The following is a 23480-nucleotide window of genomic DNA, read 5'->3' as shown; positions in this document are numbered from 1 at the left end:
TGTTTTTTAATGGAAATTTAAAGTTACATTTATTAAGGGCATCTTAGAAAATATAAGGGTCATCTGTCATAGAAGTCATTTTCAATAACGATAACAACTATCATTAGCATATTTTATAAAAATAAATAAATACACTTTGGAAATTGGATTTTGTATTGAAAATGCTCTTATTCCCAAGGTGTATTTATTGTACTTTAATGTGCGCCCTAAGGACACAGTTAACAAAACCCTAAGAAAAGAAAATGTAAATAGAGAAAATTCATATATTTAACAAAGAAAAGTAGAAGCAAAGTAGTAAATTATAGTATATAAACAGAGATACAAAAAACCGAAAGGCTCAAGTAGCCAACCAACATGACTCCCCCCAAATTAACTGCTCTTTGTTCCTGGGCCCACTTTCCATGCATCTACGTGGCCTTTGAAACTTTCCAATTCCCATTTCACCCTCATCATTTTCATTGTTTCCATCTATATCCTCACCAAAGCTATCGTCACTCTCTTCGTCATCTTCTTCTTCTGCAACAAAATTTTCTTCTTCAAAAGAAGTTAAATTATAATCCTTCACAAAGCGAATCTTAAGGCACCCATCGCCACGTTCAGCTTGAAAACAACTCTGCGAAGGAGCAGAAGCAACAGCTTTGATCACTAGCCGTCCATCTTCACGATGAGGCCTAAAGTAGATGCAATTAGAACTGTTCATCGAAGTCAAAGGAGGAGGAAACGAACGGTGAAGATTAACTTTACTATCCTCTCTAATTTCTACCAATTTCGCTCTCTCCCTCTTCGTAATAAACTTCCCACTCTCAGAATCAGACGAAGAGATATCGCTGCAGTTGTCACCACTGTCCGTACCAGTCTCGGAACCCAAATTCTCCGTGCAAAGTTCCAAGCTTTTTTCACTAAGTGTTGAAGAAGAACGCCTTACGAGTGGGTGAACGTAAAGTTTCTGCTTTTCTTCGTTTTGTTTCTTTGTTAGAGATTCGATGAAACCCCATCCACCAAATTCGACATTTGGGTTGTTTTTGTTGTGCTCTGATTCTTCGATGTCAGATTCAGAATCTGACACACAAGTCGATCTGAGAGGTTTGGGAAAGTGGGATATGTGAGAAGCTAATTTAAGTCCAAGAACTCGTGGTTCTAAGATTTGGGGTTCGAGACATGATTGCAAGCCTTGACACACTGTTGAAGACATAATTTGAAACTGAAACAAAAACAGAGAAATGGGAAGATGGAGTGGTTTAGATTAGAATGCAACTTATAGAAGATTTTGAGGAGAAAGAGAGAGATAAGGTGAAGGTTTTGAGGAAAACCAATGTGATGGTTTGGGTGTGTGGAATTAAGAGAATGTTGAATGGAAGAGAAGAAGAGAAGAAGAGAAAGGATGAGAAAGAAGCGAGGGGATGTGCGTTAATTTGTAGTCCCGAGAGAGAGAAAGAGAGAGAGAGAGTCCTTTTTACACCACTAGAATTATAAACTTTGCTACACCCACATATTATGCATTTTATAAAAGAAAAGAATAAAAAAATAGAAATATGCTGAAGTCACATTTAAATCGACATAGTTTCATACATAGCTGACGTGGTGTGCATAGAAACATAGATGCTTTTCATCGAGACACACGAGCAAAAAGCATCTATGATTCTGTGCACACCAATGTGTGAAATGATGTCCATTTCAATGTCACAGACAGTGTGACTCAAAAAAATTATCAAAAGTTGAAAATTCTTTGCCAAAATTTTTTTTCTCCAATAATTTCTTTTTTTTGGCTTATCCTTTTTTTTATTTTATGATTTCGACATTGCCCACTATTTCCTTTTTTTGGCTTATCCTTTTTTTTTATTTCATGATTTCGACATTGCCCACTATTTATTTGTGAATATTTGAGATACTATCATGTTTTCAATTTGATGACGTACCCTTGACATCAGGTTACTTGGGAATATTTATACTCCACATCAACAAAATGTGAAAAGAGGTCAATTTTTTAGGTCACTTCAACATTATTTTAGAAGAAAATGACTTAAATTCTTTCATCTTCAACCTATCTAGTAAAAATCCATGATTTTTTTTCCTAAAAGAGTCCAGATTGTATGCACCTAGGGTGGAGTATTGAACTCCTCATCCCATACCTCAACACTAACCACGGTATGCCACTTTCAATCCTCATCAGAAAAACACTTTCATTACTAACATGGTAAGATTTCGTATCTTACTAAGAGTGGTTGGGCCCACATGGATTACCACATTGGCAATCCAGCACCACATATTTAAAAAGATAAAAAAAATAGTTTTGAACTTCATCCAACGTGTTGAAAATGGGTAGATATCGAACTCCCAAATTTAAAATTAAAATTCAACGGTGAAAAATAACTTATTTTAGAATTTTTAAAATTCTTTCCTCTACATCCCTGCCAGATTGTGAACTCACAACCTTTAGTAAGATTTGAAATCTTGCTAACTTAGTCAGGCTAGCTTAACTCATTTCATTATCTCAAACTTTTCAATTTTATTGACTTCATGAGTTGAAGATAGGATATATTTTATTTAATTTTTACCCTAGAGGTTGAAGAGTTGATTTTGGAGAGAAAAAACAAGACTTTATATCCTGGGGTTGAAGATGTGGGGATTGAAGATCATTTCCCACATCTCAAATGTTTACCCTTTTTTTTTTTAATAACCAAGGTGGACTTGAATCCACCACCTCAAAGGTTCATTATAATATATCAATCACTTGAGCTATGAGTTTCAGTCAAATTTTTAGTATTGTCGATAGGTAAATCCATGTTTGATGGGAGATAAACTCGGGTGAAAATTGGTTTAATTTTAAATTCCAATCAATGACATCCATATCCATAGATCTCACCAACCAAGCTACTTGGTGCCTTTTAGGTCAATTTATCTGAATTCCAATATCAAACAACATTGTGTGGAACATACAACTAAGATAAAAGTGGGTACTTCAAAGGTAAGGAATATGGATATTTAGAAAATATCAAATCAAGAGACCACCTAATTTTGAACACACGATCAAAAGGAGCAAACCCTTGTCATTCTTTTCACCACAAAACAAGCCCTTGGGGATGTGTTTTCCCCTCTCAATCTGACGTTTAAGACTATAACTTAATGTGATATGAGTTAGAGAAAAGTTGATAAATCATATTAGAAGAATGGGTCTTCACAACTCATAAGCCCTTGTGTTACTTGAAAATACTTCGCTTGGTCGAAGCTCTCCAACAAATACAACGGCTGAGATGAGAGGATCTTGCTAGGGATTCCTAATGGAATGGATCCTAGGAAGCCTTGACCTCTCTGACTTTACGTTTGATGAAGAGCCTCAAACATGATTTGAGACTTTGTGGCTAGAAAGGTGAAAAGTCATATATTATTTTACATTAAACAAATGAATATATACGATATGCGTATGTCAATGAGAGAGAGAGAGAGAACGACAGCTTTCCAAATCCTAACTCTGATACATAACAACTAACTTTTCTCTTATCACCCTCGAAACTCAAACCAAAAAAAAAAATAATGATTTTTTAAAAAGGAAATTTTTCAAAAAGAAGAAAAAAAATTCCATTTTAAAGCATAATTCATTTTAGTTCCAAAAATGATAAATTACCATTTTTTTTCAGAGCTACAATATTTTAGTTAAATAGGGGAAAATATTTCTTATTTTTTTAAATAGAAGACAAATTTTTTTCCTTTTTAATTACAGTAAAAAATTTCCCACTTTATTCGAAAATAGCTATTTACCATTTTAGGAATTAAAATGAATAATGAGTTGGTTAATCAGCCTTGTCAAAACAATTGCTTATTGCTCGGGACATACACCAGTAATAATATTTACTATTTTGCTTTAGACATCTTAGGTTGGAAGTCAGGGCGTCCAAACTGCAAATAAAATAAATAACAAAACCTCCAGGCCATTATATTTTATAGGGAGTGAATTCCAATTAGGGTTGTGCTAGAGTGACCTTAAGATTGGACCTCATCATATTGCACATCTTGAGGTGAAGGTGGATATGAATCATAGATGCTTTTTCACTTGTATCTCGAGGAAAGTATTTATGATTCCCATACACTTTACGTTAGGGCGTGTGATGTGAGGTCCAATCTAGAGGTCACTTCAGCATTTTTCTTCCCATTATATGTAAGCCCCCTGCATGTTGTAGTGTGTGTGTGTGTGTGAGCTGGGGCAGATTTATAGTGGGGCACTATGTTTTTAGGATTTATGAGCTATTGCGACAAATGATAACGGCAGATAAAAATCCGTTGTTATAGTCCCCACAAAAAAATTTTCACTCTTAATTAACCCTACAAAAAAAAAAAAAAATTCCCCCTTTGTTGCCCCCATGTGGACATAACCTAACTCCACCCGTGCTTGTGTGTGTGTGTGTGTGTGTGATTTTGCTGATTGAAGTAACTGCCTAATGCATTTGCCTAAGTTTGAGAAAGGGAAGTTGTTGTGCATGTGCCTTGTATTTTGTTGGGGGAAAGATGCAGATGCCAAATTTTTTAGGCTTATAGAAAGGGCAAATACATAATATTTTTCTTAAGGGCGCTGTCATTGTTTGTTCTGATATATATACTTATTATAAAACTTGAATTAGGGTTAGAATGACTGGTTCAGTTTTCACGAGGAAGGAAGAGAGATGATATAATCTCTTTGCAGTCATGGACGTAGGTAATCTTGCCAAACCACATAAATCTTGTATTCTTGCTTGATTTATTTTTTTCGTTAATTTCTTTTGTGATTGCTATCGTGATTTTCAATAGAAGCAACCGTAACCAACTCCTATTTACCATATTTTTTCCTTTAAAAAAAAAATAGCATGGGAGGAAAGTATTGCAGCTCCATTGCCACAATAGTGTAACATGCACATGTACCCTAAGCAATGTGGGTACACAACACAACACATGACTTCCCAATTTTTTTTTTCTCACAATGCTCATAAGATCCTAGATCGACTAATCACATTAGCCCGCGTAGGTTCCACATGTCACACAATGGAGAGCCTGTGAGCAAACAAAAATTCTCTAGCTTCACCATATGTTTTAATGCAAATGCTCATTATGACCCTTACAAGTTACTCTTATAGCCCATGCAATTTTAGATTAATTGTGAATTCTGATTTCTACATATGGAAATGGAAGTTATATTACAGTCACACTCAAGTGTTGTAGATCAAACCCACTACCTCATAGTTGCAACTCACTTAGGGTTGTTGTAGTGTACCTTGTCGTCATCATCGTCATCATCATCATCATCGAAGCTTTAGTCCAAAAGTTTACCGTTGCCCGAAAAATCTATTTTTCCACTAAATTACATCTGAGGTCTTTTATTATAGCGAGTATGTGATAGAGGATTAGATATGAAGCATTGTAACTAGGCATATATTGATATAATCATCTTCACATGAAAATTAATTAGGATAAAATTAATGTTAGATCAATTTATTTTCTAGTGCTTAGAGATTACCACTGTTTTAAAAACCAAAAAGATGATTAGTAAAAAAATTCTCGAATTGGTGGGACCTTGGTTCAATTTGGGTGGGCCAGTTTACAATTGCTAAAATAATTTTAAATTGGGCATTTTAGAATGCCCCCCTGTTAAATTGGTAATATTAGGTTTATCCCTTTACAAAATGCAATATTAGTTTTACCCTCCATGAATGTAAGTCAACACTGTTTTTTTTCTTGATGATTTAACAGTGAAATTTTGATTTAGTAATTTAAGTATTTGAAGGAAAAAAATCAAAATTTCACCGTTAAATTATCAAGTAAATGTAACTTTGATTTACAGTCAAGGGGGGTAAACCTAATCTTGCATTTTGCAAAGGGCTAATATCACTAATTTAATGAGAGAGAGAGAGAGGCGGGGGGGGGGGGGGGGGGGGGTCTTAAAATACCATATTTTCACTAAATTATTATTATAAAATATGAAATCACGAAAAATCGACAGTTCATTAGCGGTCTGATCCGGTTTTTAAAGAATGGGAGGTCACTTCTAGCTAGTTTTCTTTATATGAACCTTATTAAGGTTCTAGTCTAAATGCCTGACAAAAATTAAAAAAATTCCAGTTTAAATATATAATTGTTAAAATTCAACCCCTCTTCATGAGTGTTCATATCATCAATCTTATCTCATTAATCCTCATTCTTTCGGGTCTTGGTCTTAGTCTTTCAGAACCTTTAAATTGCAATGTTTCTTATAATGAGGATTGTAATGGGCCTTCGTTGCAAGTGACCAACACGATGTGTTTCTAATACAAATTAATTTAATATTACCGTCAAACGATGTCATCGAAGCAAGGATATTGAATCCAAATGTCCTCCATCCTGATCAGTGATCAAAGTATTTCTCTTTAAACTATGATTGGTTATTTTATTAATCCAACAAGGTATCTTGCAAAGGTCACACATGTGGTCCTAAAGCATGTACCAAGAAACAAAAATCGTGATCAGTACCTATGGTAGCCTTTGGTGGCTCCAAGCATACATGCTTTTTAGCCCTCCCTTCCAACTACAAAAGCCTCTTTGTTAGTGAAGGTGGTGAGAATATGTGCCTCATGTCCACCCCCTAAAACCCTAACCATCAAATTTTCTCTAAAAATACATCATTGCTTTTTTTGTTTTGAATCGTGATAACTTATCTCCCCCACATGGCATACTCAATCGAATCCCCTGACATGGGGGTGTCAGAATCATAGATTTCTTTTCATTGAAATACACAACTGCACAAATCTATGAGAATGTCTCGTTGTGTATCCCGAGACATAACGTCTATGATTTTGACACACCCCACGTCAGGGGAATCGATTGAGTATGCCAGATGGGGGAGTCATATTATCACCATTCTTTTCTTTTAGTTTGGCCAACCAAAGAAAAGTGTGACTCTTTAAAGTCATCTACTTAATAAATAGTTTGTTTTTTCATGTCCACTTGGTCTCAACACCCGCCCCCTAAAGTTTCCTTTGATTTTTCACTTTATTTTATTGATTTTTAAGTACTTTATTTGAGAAAGATGAGGGAATCCAGTTCATGGCTTACACAAGCATGCATTTTTGACTTTGTTAGCGCCACCTTTTTTACCTTCCAATGTTTATATTTATTTACTTAAAAACAAAAAAGCCTACCTAGACCATGCATACATGTTAGGCAGTTAATGATCTTTTGTTTATTTATAATTATGATTTAAACCAATGTTTTAAAACTCGAAAACCCGAATTGTCGTCCATTGAGTCGACTCATTCAGATGATAAGAAAATCAGTAATTTTTATTAAAATTATTAAATATCTCTATAATAGTTTTAGAATCTAAAATTATATTGTTTTTCTATATTCCAAAAAAGAATATTATTTATAAGTCATGATAGGTCATTTTGGATGAGTTTCAAAGTTAACTCGATAAAATGATACTGACGAGTTTTAATACCAAGTTACCTCGAAATTCAAGTAAGTTGAGTAGAATAATTTTAGAGCATATAGATAAACATGTACAAACAATTCCTCTAATAATTAGGTGAAAAACTTTACAGAACATTACGTGAACATCACCATCGAACCTCAACTTTGATGGTCTCCAATAGATTATTTGTCTCTTAAGGAAATAATTTATCATTTTCTTGCTTGCAATAACTGTTAGATGTTGAAAGTTTCCAAATTCGTTCGTCCCACAAAGATATATTAATTCATGTGAGAGTTGAAATGCTAGAGAATCAGATGGATACCCCCACAATTAATAAAATAACATGAGAAAAGAACAATATTTTATATATAAGTTTTAATTCTAACTTATGGATAGGAACAACAATTAATTAAGAAAACTTGTTGATTAAGTTCCCAAATGAAATTATATCAATCATAATGTACTCAAATGCTTTCGTCGCATTTAGAATAAAATAAAAGAGACTATATGTCTCAACGAGGAACGAATGATGACGATAAGAAATAAATATAAAGTAAAGTATTAAACTAATCAAATATAAACTAATAAAAGTAAGCTTAAGATTTCTGTTATACAATGTCAATCCAATGTACATTGTGTGGTGGGGGACGGGTCATCCTTCTTCTCTTTGATTTTCACGTGGATGGAGTATTCGTCAATTCTACTCCGACGCTCAAATTAATCAGAAATATAATAGAATTTCTCTAACTCTCTCTAACGATTAAGTTTGATTCTTTTATATGATGATCGTCTTGGCAACCAATTTTTCTTTCGTTCACTCACGCACGAAGTGCGAGGAATATTGGAATACTATTTCGTTTCGGAAAAAAAAAATTTATATGAAAGATACTGATATTCATTAAATGGCACAACAAGATCAACTAATAGACATATTCACAAATCAAGTTCAAACTAATGGTCCATGATCAACACATCTGTTTGAGAGGGTATCTTGTTGGTCTACGTCATGTTAAGAGAGATTCTATTGTCACATTAACTTTTGCTATTGCCACCCCAATTTATATGTAAATCACCAAAGAATTAGCACACATCTTAAGGTGGCGTTAGCAAAAGTTGGTGTGGTAATAGAAACTCTCTATATTAAATACCTATATGAAGTGTACAGGGAAAACATATTCTAGAAGGAAGATCTAAAGGATTCTACACATTAGTCAACCTCTAAAATAAAAATAGATCCTACGAATCTGCCAATATCCAAATTAGGAAACAAATCCTAGAAATCTAATCATGGAGATTTTTTCAGATTTTATTTTAACTACGTACACATTGTATCTAGTCATCTTGTAATCCAAAGGATTGATTACTAATTACTACCCAAAAAAAAAAAAAAAACACCCCTTACAATTAATCATGCTAAAATTAATGAGATTTTTTTTTTTTTTTCAAAATTCAATATCTACATGCAAAATTGAATTATCAAATTAAACTTATATTGCAACACCGACCTTTTCTTATATTACATCAGACTTAAATTTAACAGAATCTATCAATAAAAAAGAAAAATAAAAAATTAATAAGATCTATATGGCATGGTTTATTGGAGTATTAATATGATGCATTGTAGTAGGGTGTGCACTGTACACGCTAGGATACTTTTCAATACAAGTGGACTAATAGGTATGTGGGGTCGCCAAGATCTGATTCATTTTTCGTGAACTACAAATGCAAACTCAATTGAATCCAAGTCTAAGATCTTGGAATCTTTTTTTTATAATTTTTTTTTTAAATTGTATTTAATGTGGATTTGTTGAACAATACTCACCCTTCTCTGATTAGAGTAGTGTTGATTCAGCTTCATGCTTTATTTCTTAATGTCGTTATAGAAAAATTCTCCCTAAATATGACTTAAAAAACACCACCACATTGCCTTATTCAACAAGAATATAAATGATCCCAAAAAAGAAAATGATCAATGTTGTCTAGGATCCTTCACATTGATCTTCCAGTGCCCATCAGGATAACTCGCATTTTTTGCCATTTCTCTCCATTCCTTCAATGTCAAATCCATAATCTTCGAGAGCTTGCAGAATTCTTGTAAGTTCTTCGGCATGGCATCATGAAGTTGCCACCATTTTTCATTAATCGAATCGCTAGCAAACCTTCGTCGACCCACCGTATCCCAATTACAATCATAATCTCTATAGCACATCCATGGCTTTACACCTAAATAATGAACAGCATAGACAGACTCAGGCAACGCATATCGTGTCATGTTCACATCTTCAATAACCATCTTGAAATAATTCAGATTCTTGGGCAAACGATGCCACCACGTAAAAGCTTCATTTAGGAAACCTTGGTCCCCCCCATTATAAGAAAACAAGGTGTGCCTCTTCTTCATTAGAATTTCAAATACACACATCGATGGCTCGATCACCATGACCCCCGAGTTGAATCTAACCGTACTATCTCTTACAGCAGACAATTGAAGGTGTTTGAAGAAATTATCAATATTCTTGAACACAATAAGATCGGAGTCGATGAAAAAAACTTTGTCATACTCGGTAAGTTGCCAAATCCGAAGTTTGCTATAGTTCCACTTATTGTAGGCACCTTTGGGAGCGTGTGGGCTTTCGATGCGTTCGATGTTCTTGATTCTCCATCCTGCAGCTTTGAGTCCTTGACGGGTTTTGTGTCTTATGGATTCATCGGCAAGCAAGACTAGATCTTTTGTGGTGTTGGTTTTAAGTAAACTTTGGGCTAAAGTAATGGCACCACATGCATAAGCTTCAGATGAATGAAGAACAGTTACATAGGCTTCTCTTTGGTGCTCAGTGCTGTCTTTGACTACATGAGGATCCAAGATAAAATTCAAAAAAAAAAGATCAGATATTGTGGACAAATATGGGCCCACTGCTACATGAATTGGGCCACATACATGCTCCTTAGGCCCATGAACGTTTGTTCCACTTCTTGGGAAGCCGCCAACAAAAAATAATAATAATAAATAATCAAGAGCTCCTATTGGGACCCCAATCTTTCTTATTACATCCAAATTTCTCAAATTATTTATCACACCCCAATTAAAGATTAAACACACCATTCAATCATTATAAAGATATGGCTCAAATTATGTTCTCAACATTACAAAAAATAAAAAATAAAAATAATAACTAGGTATCCTATAAACGGTGGACCAGGCCGTATCAAGGCCGTGCTAGCCCATAGACCATGGTCTTATCCAAGGAATAATCCAAGAAAATATCAGATGAGTGAGGGTGCACCCTGGGGGGGTGAACCTCTTATTGGTCTGAAATTGCCATTGAGCCAACCTCAAAACATTATTTCTCTCGTTCAAATAATTTCAATAGTTGTTTCCAGTTATGATTAGGCTCATATAAAATTTTAAACCCAAAACATAGAAATCTAGCAAATAAAAAAAAACTAGAGAGCTAGCTTCTATTGGTACCCCAAACTTTTACTGATTCCCAACAATTCACTTATTTTCTTATTTTAATTAGGGTGTGCCAATAGCAGCTCTCTAATAATAGGGGAATAAGAAAATCAAGAAACCAACTAACCGTGTTTCAAATAAGGTGAACTCAACTGGCATGATCCAACAGGCAAGAGAACCTTCTGTTTCAATCTCCTTAAATCAGGTTTATAAATCCAAAACTCTCCTGCATGTTTCAAGAGATCATCACACCTAAAGATCTCCCACATGGGCCCACAAGACCCCATAAACACCACATACACACTTTCATCTCCCTCCTTGTCTTCATGGCTACTACTCACAACCAAATTAGCAACCACAAGATTGACTTGTAGCCTAAACATATCCCTAATCCCTTCCTTCTCCCCTCCATTTTCACAAGGTAACCTCGAAACTATGACGTTAAAATCATGTAAATCTTCAAATCTAGGCATCGGGATTCCCGGGCATTTGGGTGATCCCCATGTCTCCTCTTCATCGATCGATGTAGGGAAGAGGTCCTCCCACCGTAAACCTTTGGGCACCCGCTCGAACCCTATCATGCTTGTTGTGCCGAGCTTGTCCCACTCTCGAGCTCCATCATCCATGTTCACTAAACCAATCTTGATTTCCTTCCCCTTAAATTCTTTCGCAATGAAATCAAAAGGTATCGATCGATCTTGTAATAGATTAAGAATTACTGAACATTGATTTTTGAGCTCAAAGGTTGATGGTAGGACTAGAAAGGTGAGACAAAGAGAGGAAAGAGAGAGGATTAAGATAATAAACTTTGCATTAGGAGTCTTTGGTACCATTTCAGCCCTTTCAAGCTCAAGTTCTGATTGTTACTAATGAAGAAGATTGAATGGGTGTTTGTTTGTAGTTGTCTTAGCTTTGGTGGAAGGATGGACATTAAAGGATGGGAGTCTTTTAATTCTCAAAATCTAAAGTTTAGTGTACCCATGCAAAATTTACATTTTTTTGACTAAAAATAGCAAGAAAATCCATAAATCACAATTATTTCCTTTTTTTCATTTTTTTAAGATACCAAGTATTAATATTTGAGTTAGGCTAGCCCCACTAACATAATCAGGCTTCGGCACGTGGAATAAAAAAATACCAATCATGGTTCAATAGTGTTGAAGTTGCTTCCAAGAAAGCAAAGTGAGGTATCTCAAATATTCCCCAAACTGTGGAGGGGCACGTCATCAATTTGAAAACATAGAGGGCCACGTATCATGCAAACGAGGGGGGTGTCTCCAAAATCTTGAAGCAGGCAGGCCCCTTCAAAGTTGGACTCCTGGGGTACAGTCACAAAATTATCCGAATTTTTCTAAAAAAATTATCCGAATTTTTCCAAAAAAAATTATAAAATTATATAAATAAGGGACTAGATGATTAAATTGATGAATTGAAAAATTAATTTACAATTCATCGATTAATCCCATAATATGGTAATATTTTTCCATTCACCCTCAAAATTTTAATTTCTCCAACTTTCAATAGTCAAGAACAGGATAAGGGTTTTTATGGAGGTTGAAGTCGATGGATTTTGATAAGAAACTCATAAACAACATTTGCATATTTCCCAATATTGCCTTAATATTTTCACAAAACTTTTACGAATTAATCGAATTGAACCTCCACCGAATAAATACCAATCCAAAATTTATTACTATGCTCGTGGTCCTAAGCCCATATGTGAAAAGCAACGGATTCCAACTGATGAAAATCGCCAAATCATGCTGACTTGTGGCGTGTAGGCCCACCGACGTGCATGTGCTAGTGGGCCCAAAATATGTGGCATTGATCATCTTTTACAATCACTGATAAAGCAAAAAAGTATCCAATTACTAATGTAAATGCACAAAGATAGTCAATTACTAGATCTTGATCCTTTGAGCTTTCATTTGTCCATTAAATCAATGCAATACATCAATATTATAGGTGAAGGCCAAGTCCATGCCCCTGAATTGACAAGTGGCATGACTGTAGGAGATCAAAATTAAGTCCATTGGTCAAACTTCAAAGGGCAACATAGTAAAAAAAGTCAACTTGATTGAATGATCAGGACCATTCATTAGCTAGACTGTGCTGATACATTCCGAACCATCGAAAAAATATGAAATAATATGAATGGTTATGATCGTCTACTCTTAGGTCAGTCCCAACGCTCCACATGTCCACCATTTATTTTAATAGATGTCTTGAGTCTAATTGGTGATTGATCATCAGGGTACACTTGTATCCCAAATTTGGGGTTCGAGCAAAATCGAACAGGAAAATTAGGGTATACATGTAAATATGTAATAATTCGATTTAGGTTAATTGGGAGAGAAAGAGAGAGAGAACTCAAAAGAAAAGTTACATTTACATAAAAATGTACTAGACCCACAAGAATGAAATACACATATCTAATTAAAGCATAATATCAAGGAAAATCAACATCAATTACAGCAAAACAGTCTACACATTTCCTTTCTTAAGAGAAAACAAAGGAGGAAAGGCATTGTTCTTTCCTTGGGTGCAAATGGGCACATTGACCACAGGCCTTATTCTAAAACTAGTTGAACTAGCTGACCTTGTTCTCTCCAACCCTTTTTTTATCCTCTTCACATGCTTATCTCTATTACCTTCTTTTCCATCATCCATTGATCCCATATCAATCATAGAATTTGACGACGAAGACGATGATCGTGGTGGTGGTGGTGGTGACAATGAAGAGGTACGTTGTTTCCTCAATTTTAGTAGTTCTTTCCAAAGAACGGTGCACGTGGGAGGCCGAGGAGATGGGTCTTCATCCATGAACATATTTACTCTACTATCTTCGTTGTTGTTCGCTTTCTTATTCTCTTCCTTGTCTTCCTCCTTTGGTTTTAGAGTGATCTTGTTGAGTTTCTCCGAATGTTCGATTTGCCAAAAGGGAAGGATCTTTCCCTCGAAGAATATCTCATCGGCCGTTATCATGGAATTACTAGAAGAGTTGCTAGAGAGAAATTCAAAGTCTACATTACGCATTTTTCCTCGCTCTATGTCGTAAGCTTTTGGGGTCTCATGGTTTAGGTTTATGGAGATGAAGTTTGTGTCGTCGGAGAATGAGATTCGTGGGCTCGACGTTGAATCAATGGATCTAGAACTTTCTAGGAAGACCATGGTGACAGTGTTTGTGTTTGTGTTTGTTTTGGTGTTGGTGTTGGTGTTGGGGAGGGAGTGTATCTTAAGGCTTGCATGAGTGTGTTTGTGTTTTATAAAGGGAAGATGATGCTTCTTTTTTATTTTTTTTTGTTAAGTAAATGTTGGGATGGTGAGATAATAAATTAATTGGTCTGGTGTAGTTGAAACAAGTGAGCTAATATTTGTGTTTAATATTAAGAGAACAGCACATGGTGACTAAGGGAAGTAAAATACAAAAAGCTAAAGTTTCAATAGCTAAAATACCCTTATTTGTACTTGAAATTTGCAAATGTGCAAGCTTTTCTAAGCGGAGTGTTTGTTTATTCCAACAAGCTTATTCTCGATAGATTTCAATTATTTTCCCTTATAGATTCCATATAGCCTACTCTTCTTACGCCGAAGCACATCATGTTGTTCCAGTTGATTATGTTTTTTCTTGAAAAAATTGGGTTTTTTATTCAAGAATTGTAGAATATGTAATCCAATGAGCTATATATCAACATGGTTGGAAGTATATTAAGAATATATTTGTCCTTGTAACCAAACATTCTGTCAAAGTTTTGCGAAACAAGTCAATATTCAATGTGATGTATCGGACCATAAATGGACCTGTCCAAATCAGGCCTCAAAAGCTTAGCCTAAACTTTTTGGTCTAGTGGTTGGGACGGGCCTAATAATAAAATGTTTAGGTCCATCCTGTTTGGACCCACCATATTCAACCTTACCTATGGGCTGAACCAATCACAAATTTCATATATTTATATTATAAAAAAGTATATATTATCATAGTAAGAGAAAAATAGCATTTTTTTATATTAAAAAAAACGTGTTTAAAATGCGTCTTGCATCTCTAACAATTAAAACGATTAAAAACACAATTTTTTCATTTGTGAAAAACAAAAACGTCATTTTATTCCTGTTTTTTGACATTTTATTCATAAGACAAAAAAATTTAAATAATTTCTTATATTTTCAATGTGGGATTTCATATATAATAAAATTTGATGACTCATTAATGTAAAAATATGGGATATATATATATTTAGGATTCGTAGACACATAAAGTTACTCATAAAGTTACAACGATTTTATCTTATACGGGCAAAAAGATTCGTAATGGGCTGATTTTTTTTTTTTTTTTTTTTTTTTTTTTTTTGAGGATAATCTCTATGGTGATGAAATCATCCTTACAAAAAATCAGCCTATTCTAACATTTCTAACCCCATCAAAAGTAATTTACAAAAAATGAACAATCCAAAATTCTTCAACTTGTAAATATGGGGTTAGAAGTTTCAGAATGGGCTGATTTTTAACAAAGATGATCTCCTCACCATAGAGACCATCTTCACAAAAAGTCAGCCCATTGTGGACCTTTTTGTCCATAGAAGACAAAACACATTGTAACTTTATGAGTATACGGAACCTGATATATATATATATATATATATATATAGGGAGATGCTCAACACCCTACACTTTACCCTATGCTTTATCAAACGTGTTTTGTCTTACATGGGTTAGCAGTTTTGGAATGGACTGATTTTTGGTGAAGATGATCTCTACGATTAAAAGATCATCCTCACCAAAAATCAGCTCATTCCGAAATTTCTAGTCCCATGTTTACAAATTGAAAAATCGAGAACTATCCATTTTTTGTAAACCATATTTTATGGGGTTAGAAGTTTTGGAATGGATTGATTTTTGGTGGGGATGATCTCCTCATCATAGAGATCATCCTCACCAAAAATCAGCATATTCCAAAATTTCTAACCCATGTAGGACAAAACACGTTTGGTAAAGCATAGAGTGGTGAACGGGACCCATATATATATATATATATCATAATTTTTAATATATATTTTTTTTATTTTCAATATTTTTTCCGAAGTTTTATCATTTTGTGAGTGTGTATTATAAAGTTATTGAGTCAGGTCGGGTCGGGCAAAACCCCGCCCAATCCTCCTTTGAATACCATTGGTCAGAGTTTTAGTAAAATGGCAAAGAAGGTAGGGGTATTATAGTAGTTTTAATAATTAGGTCATTTAATATGGATTAGTCAAAGAGAGTTTTAAGCTTTCCAGATTGATTCTCTCGCTTACAAGATTATGACATTTTGATCATCCAAAGCATGTGCTCTCACATGAGAGAAATTTCAAGCCATGTGACGGTCCACTCCCCAATTAGATTAAAGATACCCTAATCATATTCTAATTCTCCAAATTGCCCTTTCATAATTATGATTACCTGAGGTATTTTGTCCTGAATGCTCTGATGAATGAAAGGGTATTTTAGTCTCATAAAACAATATACAGGTTGTAGATATCATGTTCAATTAAAAAGCAATAATCAAGATTTGGAGTAGGTCTCTCATGTAGTCTAGACAGCTAATAAACATGTGTAAACATAGAGATTAATGTTATAATACACTGTTGTTATGTCTACAAGAACATTGAAGAATCGGTGACCCCACGGTACAAAAATGACATGTGGCATACTCTTTACGGCCCATTGAGCTTAGAGTAGTTTGTCCCACCCAATGTGGAGCTATAAATAAAAAATTAGGCCTTGTTGGACTATTTTGATGAATAATATATAAAAAAAATTATTTTTTTATTATTTAATTTAACATCTTGAAAATATTATGTAGGATATTTGTCATTAATCCGGAAAAAAAAGTTCATTTCGTCTAAAAATAACTTGACCTAAGTTTCTTCCCAAGGACGGATTTACACTAGAGGCACTTGCCCATACAAAAATTTTCGAAGTATATCCATTAGTGAATTATTGCAAAAGATTTTAGTTACAGATAAAAAAAATTGTTACTGTAGCCCCCATAAAAAAAATTTCCACTCTTAATTGTCCCCACAACTTTCTTTTTTTTTTCACTCTTAATTGTCCCCTACAATTTTGTTTTTACTTTTGGTTGCCCCTACATGGGCAAAATCCTGACTCCATCCCTATTTCTTCCTCTGTCTTTGGTTTCGCTCTATATTTGTAGTTGGAAAATAGATTTTTTTTTTTTAATTTTATATGATTCTATATTTTTAAAAAATTTTGAATATTGAAAATTTGAAAATAAGACATGTTAGATCGGTTTCGGATAAAGGATGAAATGAAACGAATTGGATTCAGTTCAGACTTTCATTAATTCTATCAGATCGGGTACATGTTTAAAAAAAATTGGATCAATATTAGAGTGGTATTGATCCGGTACCAAACCAATATGTTGCCAGCCCTAATGTGTTGTTTATAGATTTGTCCACGTTGCATTTGATGAATTTTTGAAAGAGCTCAAACGATTAGGCCATCCAGCATTTTTTTTTTTTTTTTTTTGGGTGGGTGGGAGGGGTCGCTAAAAATTAGTGATTGGTGATCAATGGTATGATCACATTGTTAAAGTGCATTGGGGAGTAAGGGATCACTCAATTTAAACGTGGGTTGAGAGATTGGCTGTAAATCACGTGGACACCCACATTGATGGAAGAAAACACGGCTGTTAATGAACCCTATATCTTAAGTACGTGTTTTTCTCTTGGCTTAGCTGTCATAAAGATGGGATACGTTTTTGGAGGCTCAAATTTGTTGTTTTAATAAACATAAAATGTTTGATGTTCTCCCCTTGAAACGCCTTGCTGCACACTTGATTTGACCCACTAATGACAAACCCCATAATATTCAGGCCATCTCTTTTTAGACCTATAAAGGCCAAAAAAACCAAAAAACTAATCAAAATATGAAGAATCAATCATGAAAAATTATCGTTAACCAAAAATAAAATAAATTCTCCAATCTTAATGAATAGGTTCTCCAAAAAGTAATTCACAGGCTTTTTACTGGGCCAGGCTATAAAAAAACCCAGTACAATTCGGGTCTCAAAATCCTAATCTGGGATCGACTCTTCTAACAATTGGGCCAGGCCCAATAAAATTTTGTCAATATCCAAGCCTGGCTCTTTTATAAATGAAATTCTAATAATAGAAGATAACTGATCCAGCACTAAAGAGCCTAGCTTGTCCCAGACTAATAATTAACTGGGCCTTTTAACAGTACTAAACTGGTTTCTGATTGACCAAACTGGGTCCAAACCCGATCCATTGACTCGGACAAACATTTAATGAACATGGATCAGTGGACACAAAATGAACAATTGGATTGATTGTAGCAAATTTATTGAAATGGTAGGATTGTCAATATGTGAACATTTATTCCAAATTGAGAATGCTTTTAATGCACACGGAGCCTTGAAATTGGTAAATCGTGATTTCATGACTTTATGTGGCGTGCAATTTTTGTTTGTTTGTGTGAACATGATTTTAAAAATCGTTCGAAATAGTGAATCATCTTTGTCTCCTTCATGAATAATGTGAGATGTATGATCAAGATCGACAATTTTCCTTCTCGTCTAGTTCAGAGATATAGGAAAACTTCCATTTGGCTAGCAGATCCAAGAAAAAAGTCCCATCTTATCGAAGATAATAGAGATAACTTGACGAAAGACGAGACAACAAAAATCAAGATTGAAATCCATGATTGTGAACTCTATGATAGATCACTCATGTGTTGGGTTGTTGTTCCATTCTGTGGGCACCAAAAATTGTCTAGTAATTAAGATTGTTCGATTGGCGAGCTTAGACCCATAGCTCAGTTGATTTGACTCATTGCAAAGGATTCAAGTCCAATTTACCCCCAAAACATATTAATAATCTTCTTTACTGCTATAATGGGAGAAGGCAGAGTAGAAGTGGTTGGACACCAAATTTTGGATTTCACAAATGCCTTCACTTTTACATGAAATTTTAATACAATCAAAGGTCATTTGGTCAAAAAGTTAAGAAAATTGTTGCCACTACCCTAGAATTATGATGGTTAATTTTTAAAATTACAAGAACATCTTTTTTTTATTATATAATATTTAAAAATCATTTAATCAATAGTTTAAATTACAAATAAACCCTTATGATACATTTGCATTTGCACATGCCACTTTTGGTAATAATAATGAGTCGTACTAGAGTGATCCTAACGGGAGGACATCTTGACGTGGTGGCGCGCATATCTATGTCCATATATGCATTTTACTTGTATCTCGGAGAAAAAACATCTATGGGCATGCACGCACCACCACTGTCTTGTGTGTCCTAACTGCTGAGGTCACTCCAGCAGTAATCAATAACAATAGATTGTACAATTGGCATATCTAAGTCTCTTCCTGCTTAAGGACCGTTACACTGCAACCATTCGTGGGACCACATTCCAAATTACTAGATTTCAAATTTTCCAATCAGAGTTGTATGGTCTGGCACTATGGCTGGCATGCTCAGATCTCAGAACCGCAAAACAGGTTGATTAAAATCATTTAATTTGGGCTTTGATTTTACCGTTTATCTGTAAATGAAAAATACAAGATCAAAACGTCTTTTGCTCTCTTTCCAATTTCTATCCTGTACTCCAGAAAGTTGGATAGTATTTTGCTACTGGTCTCCTTCCCTTCCCATACTAACTCATAAATGTTTGCCCTGTATTTGGAGAACTGACCACTAAAACTCAAGTTGATTGGTGCCAATATATGAGAATGAGTTGTGGTAATCTGACTACCCCATGTGACACACTCAATTGACTCTCCTATCATGACAAGTTCAAGAGTTGTAAATCTGTACATCTCAAAATAATACACGGTTCCTTTGGTATGCACTTTTTATTATGAAATGCACTTGTGTATCCCAAGGCGTATAGATCTATGGTAATCGAAATTGTCACGTTAGGAGAGTCGATTGAGTGTGTCACGTGGGATAGTCAGATTATCATGATTCTCTGAGATTTCCCAATTTTTCAAATAGGCTAACTCCTTGACCTTGGTCTTTTCTAGGAAACTAATAAAAATACATTGAGTAATGACTTTCAGACTCCCCCCACATGGCATATTCAAAATACTCTCCTGATGTGGTATGTGTTAAAATCATAAATTTTTTTTCCCAAAATACACGACTACCCTCATTAATTGGCTTTCGTAGCAAATTCTATTTGTTCTTCTCTACTTTAGGTTGTGGGGCTTACTTCCTAGATACAACACAATCACACATTTATTTTTATAGCACATGTCACGTCAAGAGAGTATTTAGAGTATGCCATGGGGGAGAGTATTTATAACGACTTATATATTTAAATGGCCACTCACGGCTCAACACCTAGTAAAAAAATCCTCATCTTTCAATGAATTTAATTTTATATCATTTTCAATTTCATACGAACTATTTTTCCAAAAAGGATATTCATTTTGATGAATTTACCTTTCTACTCTTATTATTATTTTCAATTTGAAATGATCTTAAACACCAAATTTGAAAGAAATAAAATAAAATAAAAAACAGTTCTCATATGGCGTTGGACGTTTCCAAAAAGGTTAAATATTTTGTCGAATATTTGAAAAACACAGCTGGGCCAGTAATTTCGGCCCCATCAATAACTTCTTTGGTAGTTTCCCCTTGTATTTAAAAACGCTACGAATCACCAAACAGGCCAAGTACTATCACTTAACACGCCACCTGGCACACTTAGCAGATGACAGTCAAATAACAATCCAACACCTAAACTACAGGATACTCCCTTTTTTAATAATTAGGTCTGGTGTCCCGTTACTGTAGAACATGGACGGTGGCACTTTTTGGTTGGAGTTTAAAGCACATTGGCTTCTAACCAATACCCATCCATGTATTTAATGTTCGATAATAAAAGATCACGTAGACACCATATTTTGCTCTGTAGGAGCGCATGACGGTTGTATATCGTGATTCTTTAATAACATGGATTAAAATTTAATGACTAATGATAAAATACACACACGATTGACGATTGATGTGGTAAGTGCACGGAACTGTAGATTTTTTTTTTCTTGTATATCTCGAAGAAAAAAGATTTTTGTTTATGTGCATTTGCAACATCGACCGCATTCGTGACAGGGCGTCACTTCATCACAATTCAAATTTAATTACTCGAAGCACCACTTTTCATGTGTATAAAGTTTTGATTCAACATATACTTGACAAGTTTAGATTGGAGGTTAAACACATCAGGCTTCATGTTTATAAAAAATGGTTTAGTTAAGAGACAGATAAGGATCAATCTTTTAAATAATCAATAAGAACTTGATTCAACACTTGTTGGATTGTTTTTTTTTTTTTTTTTTGCTTTTTTTTCGGACCTCATTATTAAGATGCAAACCCATCCAGTAACACCACATCGGATTTGATTGAATGGAAAATAGAGAGAAATTTCATATATCACATAATTACATATGTGCACAATTTTGTTAAAGAGTGTGATCCATAACATAGAGTGTCTACTTGAAACACGTCAAGGTTGGTTAGGAGTGGATCCAACTCTGAAGTAATATGATAGAAGCAAATCTAACTCTTGTCGGATTGATTTTTTATCGGATCTTAATGTTAAGATGCAAATCCTTCCAATAGGACTAGATCAAGTTTGATTAAAATGTAAAATATGATAGCTTTTATCAAACCAAGTCTCTATTGCATGGATCCTTATCGGAATCACAGTCTCCATCCAGAGAATTGGATCTAAAGTAATCTCGAGTGCAAACTATTAATTAAAGGGTCTTGTTAACGTGTGTCCTAAAGTGCAATAAATAAATTTTGAAAATTGGATTTTATATTAAAAATACCCTTTAAAAGAATATATTTTTACCAATATACCCTCAAATGTTTATTCTCAAAGTCTATTTATTACAGTCTAATGTGTGCCCTTTATCGTACCCTCCCTGGAATTTTGTCTTTCTTTCTTTTATCATCTAAAAAAAAAAATATCGTTAGATTGAAGGAGAGAGGTAGGTGCTACCGAAACTATTGTACGAGCACTACTTATCCATACCCTTTAAAATATAATATTTAAAAATTTATAATGTTCAACTAGTTGGACGCAGAATATCCAGCGAACAGTTGACGCGTAGAATTTACTGAAAATTTAATGCGACGAAGACGCTTCATAGAAAGTATATCACCACTAGATCTGATTTATATTCTGATTTCTGATTATAGTTCTGAGATTCATTAAAACATCGCACATGGTGTGTTTCAAAGTTGACAAACTCAAAAATCAGCTAAAAAGATGCCAAAAAGTACAAAGTAAAAGGTTCTCAAGAAGAATCAAAGACCCAGAAATCTCATACTTCAAAGTTCAAAACCCATAAAACTGAATTTCGAACTAAACTAAGAGAATTGAGATTGGGTTCTCTTTCCATAATACACATAATAAACATAAAGAAAAATTATCCTTTTTGAGTTTGTTCTTCATGTCGGCCACAGATTCACAGAATAATGTAACAGTTCCTACTTTTTGAGATCCAAAAACCAGAAAATTAAGAAACTTTTGAAGTTTGACATAAAGTCTCAAATCTCCTCACTTACCAAACTCTTGTTCTGAGCCATTGAGTTCTTGCAATGAGTAATCGCTCCTTGAATCGCATTCTGCAACTCTTCCATCGATGAAGAATCCGAATTAGTCCCGCCAATAACTCTGCTTCGAGAAAGAACACCAGAGTGATTCGGAGACGATCGCATCGAAGATGGGCAACTCGAAACGCAGCTTTTCCTTCTTGGGTACCTCAGATTTCCTGAAAAAGAATAAGAAAAGATCCCATTGTTGTCTTTCCTCGAATTCGAAACAGAGGAAAAAATCTCTCTGTTTTTAACAGTCGTCGTTGTGATCTTCTCTTTCTCTTTCTGTTGTTGTTTGTGTGACAATTTCTCATACAAAGGCTTCACCTTTTTCAAGTACTTTCTCAAAACCTCTTTAACCGAAGACCCATTAACTTGATCTCTGTTTTTAGTTTCTTTTCGAAACACAGAGGAGAATCTTGCAAGAGAGAAGTACTTGTTAGTTTTCTTGATCTGTGGATTCTGATTGAGTCGTTTGAACTCGTCTTCTTCAGTGACTGAACTCGGTCGAGACGATTCACACTCAGCGAGAAGTACTAAATCGCTGGAGAAAGAGGAATTGGAATCGGTAGAGTTGGAACTAGCAGTGGAATCTCGAGAGGCGGTAGTGGTGGTGTCGGACGAAGCGCTGGACGAAGAGAGTAAGAGGGTTCGAACCATGGAGATACGAGGAGAGAGGTGGAGAGGAAGGATTTGGCCTTTGTAGAAGAGTTCGTCGGCTGGGCAGAGATTTGATGTGGATTTGTGAGGAGAGAGAGAGATTAAGAATTCGAAATCTGATGATGAAGATGAAGAAAATGAGTGAGATGGAGATGATGGAAGTGTGTGTGATTTGGGATTTCTTTGTGCTCTTCCCATGTTTTCTCTCTCTTACATTATATCAATCAAATGGGCTTCAGAGTTGAGAGAGAGAGAGTCACGAAGATATGAAAGGTGAGAGAGGTTTCCTGAGTCATGAAGATATGAAAGGTGG

The 23480-nt window shown here is 34.7% G+C and overlaps 2 protein-coding genes and 2 pseudogenes across 2 annotated transcripts; all 4 read right to left on the bottom strand.

The window, feature by feature from the left end:
• Positions 1-249: 249 nt before the first annotated feature.
• Positions 250-1428, bottom strand: LOC147402308 (protein FANTASTIC FOUR 2-like). Its single transcript, XM_086443918.1, has one exon. The coding sequence runs from the start codon at positions 1190-1192 to the stop codon at positions 338-340; it is 855 nt and encodes a 284-aa protein (XP_086300044.1). The 5' UTR covers positions 1193-1428; the 3' UTR covers positions 250-337.
• Positions 1429-9348: 7920 nt separating this feature from the next.
• Positions 9349-11712, bottom strand: LOC147402307 (putative UDP-glucuronate:xylan alpha-glucuronosyltransferase 5 pseudogene; annotated as a pseudogene).
• A 1637-nt stretch (positions 11713-13349) lies between these two features.
• Positions 13350-14098, bottom strand: LOC147402306 (uncharacterized). The gene has a single exon (XM_086444487.1). The coding sequence runs from the start codon at positions 14034-14036 to the stop codon at positions 13350-13352; it is 687 nt and encodes a 228-aa protein (XP_086300613.1). The 5' UTR covers positions 14037-14098.
• An 8044-nt stretch (positions 14099-22142) lies between these two features.
• On the bottom strand, positions 22143-23480 carry LOC147402305 (putative membrane-associated kinase regulator 1 pseudogene; annotated as a pseudogene).

The sequence above is a fragment of the Akebia trifoliata genome, chromosome 5 (genome assembly GCF_017979445.1).
Source record: "Akebia trifoliata isolate Shusen 1 chromosome 5, ASM1797944v1, whole genome shotgun sequence".
NCBI lineage: Eukaryota > Viridiplantae > Streptophyta > Magnoliopsida > Ranunculales > Lardizabalaceae > Akebia > Akebia trifoliata.
This window is presented reverse-complemented; position numbering and strand designations above follow the sequence as displayed.